An 8,410-nucleotide genomic window follows, 5' to 3' on the forward strand; every position below is an offset into this window, starting at 1 on the left:
GAGGAAAAGGAGGAGGAAGGCGGGCCGAGCCAGGCCGGGTGGGGCCGGGACTCCCGCTGGCCCCGCCGCGCCTCTTCTCGGCGGCTCCGCTCGGACGAATCATGAGCGGCCCCGGCGGGGAGACGGAGAGCGGGACCCCCCCGGCGGGGAGCGGGGACACCCCGATGGGGAGCGGGATCCCCCCGGCGCTGCCCCAGGACTACGAACTGGCCGGCAAGGTGGGAGGCGGCGCGGAGCGCGGGGTGCGGGGGGAGCAGGGATGGACTCCCCCAGCCCCGCCACAGGTGGAGGTTGGGGTCGCCCCTTAACCCAGCGGAGACCAGGAGGGGTCCAGGGGGGGTCCGGGGTCCGGTCGCTTCCTCCGCTGCCGCGATCGCGCCCAGGAAGCGGCTGCGGGCCGGGGAAAGAGAAGGGGAAGGGGAAGGGGAAGGGGAAGGGGAAGGGGAAGGGGAAGGGGAAGGGGAAGAGGGCGGCGGCCTCAGCGGACCCCCCCCCAGCCCTGACCGCCCCTGACCCAGGGATGGGGGGTCCCTGCCCCGAGGGCGGAGGGGGAGGTCTTTGCCCCGGGTTTGTCCCTGCCCCGAGATGACGATGGAGGTCCCGGCCCCGATGGCCCAGCTGCAGAAATAGGGCTTTTGGGGCTATCAGCTTGGTGGGCGACGGGACTCCCTGGGGAGGGGACACGGCCAAGCTCTGCCCTCTGAAACCCCGTCCTGCCCTCCTTCAGGCAAGGGGGGGCTCCTGCCAGCCGGGGGAGTGGTGCCCCCCGTGGTACAGGGCAGGGGAAGCAGGACCCCATCCAGCCCATCGCTGCAGCCCAAGGGCACCGGGGAGGGGGACAGTGTGTGTGCCCCAGAAACGAGCCAGTCCAGGGCCCCACACTGCAAACACTCCCATGCCCCTGCCAGATATCAGGGTGGGCACCCTCCTCCCCAAGTGCTTCCCTCTTCTCCAGCCCAGATTGGCCAAGGGTCACCCCAGGGAAGCCTCCTCCTTTTCCCAGTGGCACAGGGGATGCACAGGGTGGATGGACTTTTTGCCCAAAAAACTTAATACGCAGCCCCAGGCTGAGACCAGTGCCAATGGTGCCAGCCCTGAGACCTCCCACTGCCTCACTGAGCCGGCTCCCAAAGCAGTCTCGTGCGCTGCCACCTTTCCTAGACTGCTTTTATTCCTTCACCTTGATCCTCTCTGCTCTAACTCCTTTCACCAGCTGATACTGGAGGGAGATTTTTGTGTTAGAGGGAGGAAATCCATTGCCAGCTTGATCTGGAGCGAGGTGGAGGCAGAACTGGGTAGTGTTCCAGCCTGGGCTGGGAAGGGGCATCCCGGGGGAAAGATTTGACTAGCAAAGTGAACTGGCAAGAGTTCAGCTAGTTCCAGCCCTCATCTCTGACTGTGCTGGCCCACAGGACTTTTGCTTGTGCCATCCCTGTGGAGGGTGGTCACAGCTCTCTGAATTCACCTGTCCCAGTGCAGGCTCCAGCATCACAGCAGGGTGAGCTTGCGGGGATGGACCTTCTTGCTGGAGCCCTGCTCACTGCCATTTTTAGGCGAGGGATAGATCTAGTTAGCATCAGGTTAATTATTGCTGGGCAGGAAAGGGCTGCTGCTGGCGAGGAGGGAGGAGAGCACAGCATCGGGGCATTGGGTAAGGCTAGGCTTACCGAGACCAGCATCAGTCCTGGTCACTGCCTGCCCAGGTCCAGTGGTGCCAGAGCAGCCGGGGAGTCTGGGCTGAACCTGTTTGTTTAGCAGGAGGGGAAAAGGCACTATATTTGCTTTGGTGTCTGCAGCAGGCAGGGCCCTGGGCACCGACAGGGCAAGAGTCCCGGAGACGGCAGGGTTTGCCCAAGCCATGCATCAGCCCTTGGGCTGGACACACCCGGGCCGGGGGGTAAAGCGTGGGTGGAGGCGGCTCCACATGTCCGGGAATTGCAGCCGGTTCCCCGGGAGCCTCCTGGGCTGGGAGTCGGCCAGGAGACATCTCTTCTTGCTGCAGTACCTGCCTTTCCACCAGCTCTCCTCTTATGCTCTCCCCCTCTCTGGTGGCCGGGGGCATCACTTGGCTGCACAGTTGGGGGTCCCATCCCACCCCCAGCTCTCACAGGGCTCCCCAGACCCGGCAGGACCAGCTCTGGGGAAAGAAACAGAGGGACTCAAGGGACCAGGGGGGACTCAGCACCACCCAGGGATGCTGCCCCCTCCCCATCTTGCTGACACCTTTCCCTGGGCCCATCTTGCAGGTGATGTTACTTGGAGACTCGGGCGTGGGAAAAACCTGCTTCCTGCTCCAGTTCAAAGACGGGGCCTTTCTCTCCGGGACCTTCATAGCCACCGTGGGCATAGATTTCCGGGTGAGACCACCACAGCTGCTGGTCCCTTGCCTCCCCTGACCCGCACCATGGCCAGGATGGGGTGCTGGGAAGGGAGGATGGGGGTTTCCAGCCTCTGTGCCCCAAATAATCTCCAAACTGGCTGCAGGTGCTTGCTGAAACCCTTCCACCTCTCCCTGGGAGAGCGGTAACAGATGGAAGAGCCTGCTGGGAACGTCACCTCTTGCCTTTAAATCAGCAAAAAGTCTCGGTTTAGCCCATCCCGGACGGGTGCGTGGGCTGGAGGCATGTGGTGGGCGGCTGGCACACTCCAGCAGGCGGGCTGAGGCCAACGGCTGGCGGGAACAAACGCTGGTTGCTGTAATTTTGTGCCTTGAAAGGACTGAAGTTGGCTGCTGAGGAGTTGTTAAGGTCACCTGATCCCATTTAAACCCTCCCGCTGCTCTCCGTTCACCAAATTTCAGCTGCGGGGTCTCTCTGGGGATGCGTGGTCAGGCAGAGCTGTTTGCAGCACAGGGTAGAACAGCATTTCGTCAGGCTGGAAGTCACGGGGGGTGTCCCCAGGCAGAGGGGACAGCAGGGGCAGCCCACAGCTGCCGACACGTGTCGAGTGCGGTCGGCGCTTCCTTCGCTTCCGCAGCTGCTGCTGCTCTGGGTTTCTGCCGCCTTTGCTTCCTGGGCTGCTCTTGGCTTGCAGGGGGAAATGGGGGGGTTGCTCAGCAGGGGCTGGGGGAGAGGGCTAAGGGTTTTTCTTTGGAGGGATCTTGTCACCTGTCCTTCCAATAAAGTCATGAAAGAAGGAAAATCTGCTGCGTCCCACTGCTGGGCTCAGCACTGGTGGTCCCAGGGGTGTTGTCAGCTCATACGTACCCGCTCTGCCTCGTGCAAGTGTCCCCTCCAGCAGTTCACGGCTTGCTGCTGGTAGGTGATTTCCAGTTTCCTAGAGCATGTTTTTGTTTTATTCAGCCCGTTTTCTCAGATTTTGTCATCTCCACATGGGTTGAATTTCCATTTCAAACAATTCCAGGCAACCAAATTATTTATAGGGGTCTTTCCAGAGTCTTCCCTCCAAGTACGATTCTTTAAAGAGTCTTAAAATAGCCCTTTTATAACTCCTGCTTTTCTTTCTTCTGGCCTCTGGAGAGAAGTCCCTGCGCTTCTGAGTTGGGTACAGCAATTGGTTAATCCCTGATAACTGCCTTCCCTGCTCATTTGCAAATGCCTCTTCCCTTTCCTGGTCCCAGCCCAGCTGCAAACCACCGTAACCCAGGAGATTTCCTCCTGCCGTGCTGGATAAAGCTGTGTGCTACCTGCAACCCCCCAGCTCAGTGCGTGCAGCCACCTTTAAGGGCCAAGCAAGGCTCCCACCAGCAAGGAAACCTGAACTGGACACTCAGCATCACCCACTGAGCATCCCCAGGCAGCTCTCAGTATCCCAAAGCCTTAAGTTGCTGCAAATAGCCTAAATTTTTAGTGCAGCGGTGGTTCCCTTGGCACATGGAGCAGAGGAATCTTGGCAAAGGGTCAAGGCTTTACGATGGGCAAACATAAAAGCAGGCCAAGATGTTATTAATAGATGCACATTTGCATGTAGTTCATGCAAAACCTCCCCACTTCCCCAGCTCTGCCGAACTTCCCCAGGCCACACAGATAAGGGCTGCTGCAAGCCCAGGGCTGCCTGGCAGGAGCCAGAGTGGGTCAGTGTCCCTGGACTTTGTGGGGCAGCCCGCATCATTAGCCAGCTCATTAGGGTACTCGAGAGCCACAGGTGGCTGTAGGAGATGAGCGAGGCACCGGTTCCAAAGCAGGCTGGGATCTCGCTGTCCTGTCTCCGTCAGGGCCTGATTCTGCTCTTTTCCACCCTGGCATGGAGGGAAGCTGCTCTGGGATGTCTCAGTAGCAACCACACAGCGTCGCAGCCCCCCAGCAGGTCCATGGTTTGTAGCAATGAAGCTTCAACATCCAGCACCATGGGCAGACTGGCTTCATCCCACCGGCCGGGGGAGAGCAGCCAAGGGGCCGGGGCACAGCCGGCTCCATGCCGGGGCCGGCTGGCACCCACCCCAAACTGTGCTTTGGGCTGATGAACATGATCTCCTTCTCTTCTGCAGAACAAAGTGGTGGCTGTGGACGGCGTGAAGGTGAAGTTGCAGGTGAGCTTTGGGAGGGGGTGAGCAATTCTCAGCCAGATTGCTGGAAACCCTCCCCAGGCTGAGCGCGGTGGTCCGGTGGGGTTGGGAGCTGCAGGGGTGTCCCCAGCCAGGGGGTTTCCCCTCCTCGCTCTCACCAGGGCGGCTTCTCGGCAGATCTGGGACACGGCAGGACAGGAGCGTTTCCGCAGCGTCACCCATGCCTACTACAGGGATGCCCAAGGTAGGTTTGGGGTCTGGCAGATGGTGGAGACCATCTGGAGCACATCCCTGCAGTGGGCCAATGTCTCTGCCTCTTCCTTTCCAGCCCTGCTCCTGCTCTACGATATCACCAGCAGGATGTCCTTCGACAACATCCGCGTGAGTCCCTGTGTGGATCGGGAACATGTTTCTCCCTGGGGATCAGGGTCGTGGGTGCCCTGCATGGCTTGCTGGGTGGTTGGGGCAGTTGGAAGCCTGTTTTACACATAAGCACTGGCTGTTCCAGCCAGACCCAGCCAGCTGGGAGCTCTTCCCCGGGGCGCCCGGCTGGGCGCTGCACGGCTGGGTGAGTTTTGTTTAAGGACATGGTAAATGGCTGGAGGGAGAAAACATGGTTTGGGATGGACGTGAACTATGTCTAGGCTTGGGCCGTAGCCAGGAGACGGGGCGTTTTCAGGACTGTTCGGCTGCGATGCTGGAATGGTTCTCATGCAAAAAAAAAAAAAAAAAAAAGAAAAAAGTCATTTTCCCCATCATCGTGGGGGTGTGAGGGCTGAGAGGGGAGGGACAGCGGGTACAGCTCACTGACACAGCCCCGCTACCCCACAGGCCTGGCTGACAGAGATCCACGAGTACGCCCAGAAGGACGTGGTCATCATGCTGCTGGGCAATAAGGTGAGTGCAGGGTCCCCCCTTCACCCCACAGTCTGCTGCGCCGTGCCGTGCCGTGTCTGCCCTGCCGTGCCCTTGCCGTCCCCGTAGCTGTGGAGGGATGGGCCTCAGTGGGTCCTCTGCCTGCCAGAGCACCCTGCCTGCACCCTCCACCGGGCTCTGCTGCTTTCTGGAGAGGTGACCCCCGAAGTTTGGGGTGGCTGGGGCGACCGGTGTTCCTGGCAGCCAGTGGGGGGCAGCACGAGGCTGAGGCTCCTGGTACGGGATGCTCCTGGTACAGGATGCTGCTGCATATGGGATGCCCACCCAGTCCTGGATGCACACCCAGATCCCAGGTAGCCCCAACTCCCAGATGCCCAGACGAGTCCCAGGTTCTCTCCAGAGATCCCAGATGCTGCTGGCTGCCCAGTGTCCTACAGGATACTGGATTTTCCCCTGGGACTGGATGCCCCTTGGATCCTGGATGATGGGTACTAGATGCCCAGCAGGGTACCAGAAACCCCCCTGAGTCCTGGATGTCCCCAGGTACTGGATGCTGCCCCGGGTCCCAGTTGCCCCTCCACATCCTTGATGCCACCAGGTCCCAGATGCTCAACAGGTCTCGGATTCTTCTCTGGGCACTGGATGTTCCTGTGTCCCTGATGCCCCCAGTTCCTGGCATCCCCCTGCGTACCCCACACTGACTGCTTGCCAGATGCCCCCAGGCTGCCAGCTGGCCCTGGTATGCAGTGACATTTTCTTTCCCTTGGCAGGCTGACGTGAGCAGCGAGAGGGTTGTGAGGACAGAGGATGGAGCATCGCTGGCCAGGGTGAGCTGTGGTGGGCTGCAGCCCCCCCAGACAATTGCATGTCACTCATGGTCCCCGTGCAGCCATGCCATCCCCTCTCTTGGTGCCTGGCTCTAGCACAGGCAGTGCGGCAGCCACTTGCACACAAAACCTGGGGCAAGGCAGAGAGGGGATAGCATCTTGTCCCCAAGCCTCAGCCAGGGGACAGGGGCAATTCAAAGGGGCAGGAGGGCATTTTGGGGCTGGCCACTGATAGGGCCGTGCTGCCCTTGCAGGAGTATGGTGTGCCTTTCATGGAGACGAGCGCCAAGACAGGCATGAACGTGGAGCTGGCCTTCCTGGCCATTGCCAAGTGAGTACCTGGGGAACTCGGGCAAGGGAGGTGTCCCCTGCAGCCCCACCACCTCCTGCACTGGCACTGGCAGAGGGAAGATAACACAGCCTCACCACCCCAGGGAGCTGAAGCAACGTTCAGTGCAGCCATCGGATGAGCCCCGCTTCCAGATCCATGACTACATCGAGTCGCAGAAGAAGAAATCCAGCTGCTGTGCCTTCGCCTGAGAGTGGCCGGGAGGAGCCAGCGGCCCTGAGGGCAGGCGGGAGAAAAGCAGGGGCCCAATCCTGCCCTCGAGCACCCAAGGGAACCAGGCTCTGACAAGCCAAACATGGATGGGTCAATATGGCAGAGCGGAGCCTGCATGAGGAGAGCCATCGCCACTGCACCAGGACCCAGGGGCTGGATCCTGCTGCCCTGCAAGGCAATGCCTGGAGCGTACTGTGTGCCATTGGGGAAGCACCCATGGTGTGATGACTGCCAGCCTGGCCAGTGAGCCATGGTGATGCCTCCATCACCCAAGTAGGATGCAAGATACAGTCCCGCACCTGGCTGAAGGCTCCTTGGAGTGGCTGGAGGGGCCTGCGTGTGCCATGGATGAGCTCCTGCGCAGCTCCTGGCCCTCTCCTCCCCTGCAGCCATCCCTGCTCTTGGGCCTGATCCAATCCCATGTGTCCCCAGAGATGCTGAGCTCTGGTTTCCCTCCAGGAACCCACAGCTCTGCCCCCCGAGCCGCCCCATGCCCAGATGCAGCCAGTGCCCATGCTCGGCCGTGGCTCCTCGCTGCTGCAGTTGCTGCCGTTGGCTTTTATCCTCCTGCTGCCATGAGGGCAGCAACATCTCTGTTGTATCCCAGTTCTGACAGAGGGAAGGGCTGGTATAGGGAAGCATTTGGCCAAACCTCCTCCCTGGCCCTGCAGCTGGCATGAGAAATAAAGCTCCCCTGGGAGTGCCCGAGCGATGCGTGGGGCACTTCTTGTACACAAAGCAATTTGGAAAGACCTTTATTTTCCCCCTCTTGTAGCCACAGGAATTGGAGAATTTATTTTTTTTTTTTTTAACCTGGAAAAGACTATTTCTTTTCAATCCCTCCAGACAAAACCATCTCTGGCCTCATGTAGGCTGGAGCTGGTGGGGTGGGGGTGCCCACGGTGGCTGGAGCTGCTGTGCCTGCCGGGTGCCAGGGCAGGCTGGATTTCTCTCCTTTCACTGCACATGTAAAACAACTGTTTCTTCCTGCCGCTGGCAAATAGCAGCTGAAACCCACTCTCTGGAGAGCAGATGCCTGAGATGCTTCAGCCAGCAAACACTGCTACTTTGGGCACCAGTGGGGCGCAGGGTGCAAGGCTTGAGCCCCACGTTGCTGCACATCCCCAGTGCTCAGCCTGGCCCTGACAACCCCCCCCAGTACGCTGCCGGCTCCCCCGAGCACTACCTAGGGTGGTGAGATGGTGGATATTTGGCTATGTAGCTGAAGACCTGATGCAGAGGGCATGACACTGCTGCACGTAGGAGTTGAGGACTGTCCGGCACATCCGTCCCTGACAGCATCTTCCCTGGCCCTGTGCCCCAGCTGCTCAGCTCTCGCCAGCCCCAGTGCCTCCTTCACCTCTGCTCTGCTCCCAGGTCTCTCTTTGCGAGTTTACACATTAAAGCTGAGTATTTTTGAGGCTTTGGATCTGCCTGGTTTTTTGTTGCGTGAGAAATCCCTGCCCTGGGTCTGCGACGTGGGAGGCTGCATCGTCTGGGCGCTGCAGAGCAGCGGGGCTGGGGGGGGCCCTGGGAGCAGCTGTGGGGAGGGGGAAGCACCCACGGCCCCTTCCTCCCTGCTGGGGCTTTCGTTGCACATTTCAGACAGTCCGAAGGTGAGAGGAGAAGAGTAAACATGGCCTGTTAAATTAAAACCAACCTCCTCCCCTGCTGTTCTCA

At 60.1% G+C, this 8,410-nt stretch overlaps 1 protein-coding gene across 1 annotated transcript; it reads left to right on the forward strand.

Annotated features, from left to right (window-relative positions):
- The first annotated feature begins 88 nt into the window (after positions 1–88).
- RAB37 (RAB37, member RAS oncogene family) lies at positions 89–8,158 on the forward strand. Its single transcript, XM_074160044.1, has 9 exons — positions 89–218; positions 2,247–2,357; positions 4,448–4,489; positions 4,643–4,709; positions 4,794–4,846; positions 5,297–5,362; positions 6,112–6,168; positions 6,423–6,499; positions 6,603–8,158. Exons 1-9 carry the CDS (start codon positions 102–104, stop codon positions 6,706–6,708), a joined length of 696 nt encoding a protein of 231 aa, XP_074016145.1. The 5' UTR covers positions 89–101; the 3' UTR covers positions 6,709–8,158.
- The last annotated feature ends 252 nt before the right edge of the window (positions 8,159–8,410 follow it).

The sequence above is a fragment of the Numenius arquata genome, chromosome 17 (genome assembly GCF_964106895.1).
Source record: "Numenius arquata chromosome 17, bNumArq3.hap1.1, whole genome shotgun sequence".
Classification (NCBI taxonomy): domain Eukaryota; kingdom Metazoa; phylum Chordata; class Aves; order Charadriiformes; family Scolopacidae; genus Numenius; species Numenius arquata.

Excerpts from the sequence above, each read along its gene's own strand:
- RAB37 (XM_074160044.1), top strand. The coding sequence starts at position 102 with ATGAGCGGCCCCGGCGGGGAGACGGAGAGCGGGACCCCCCCGGCGGGG. Across the intron at positions 4,710-4,793 it reads CTACTACAGGGATGCCCAAG|CCCTGCTCCTGCTCTACGAT; the intron begins GTAGGTTTGGGG and ends CTTCCTTTCCAG. Across the intron at positions 6,169-6,422 it reads ATGGAGCATCGCTGGCCAGG|GAGTATGGTGTGCCTTTCAT; the intron begins GTGAGCTGTGGT and ends CTGCCCTTGCAG.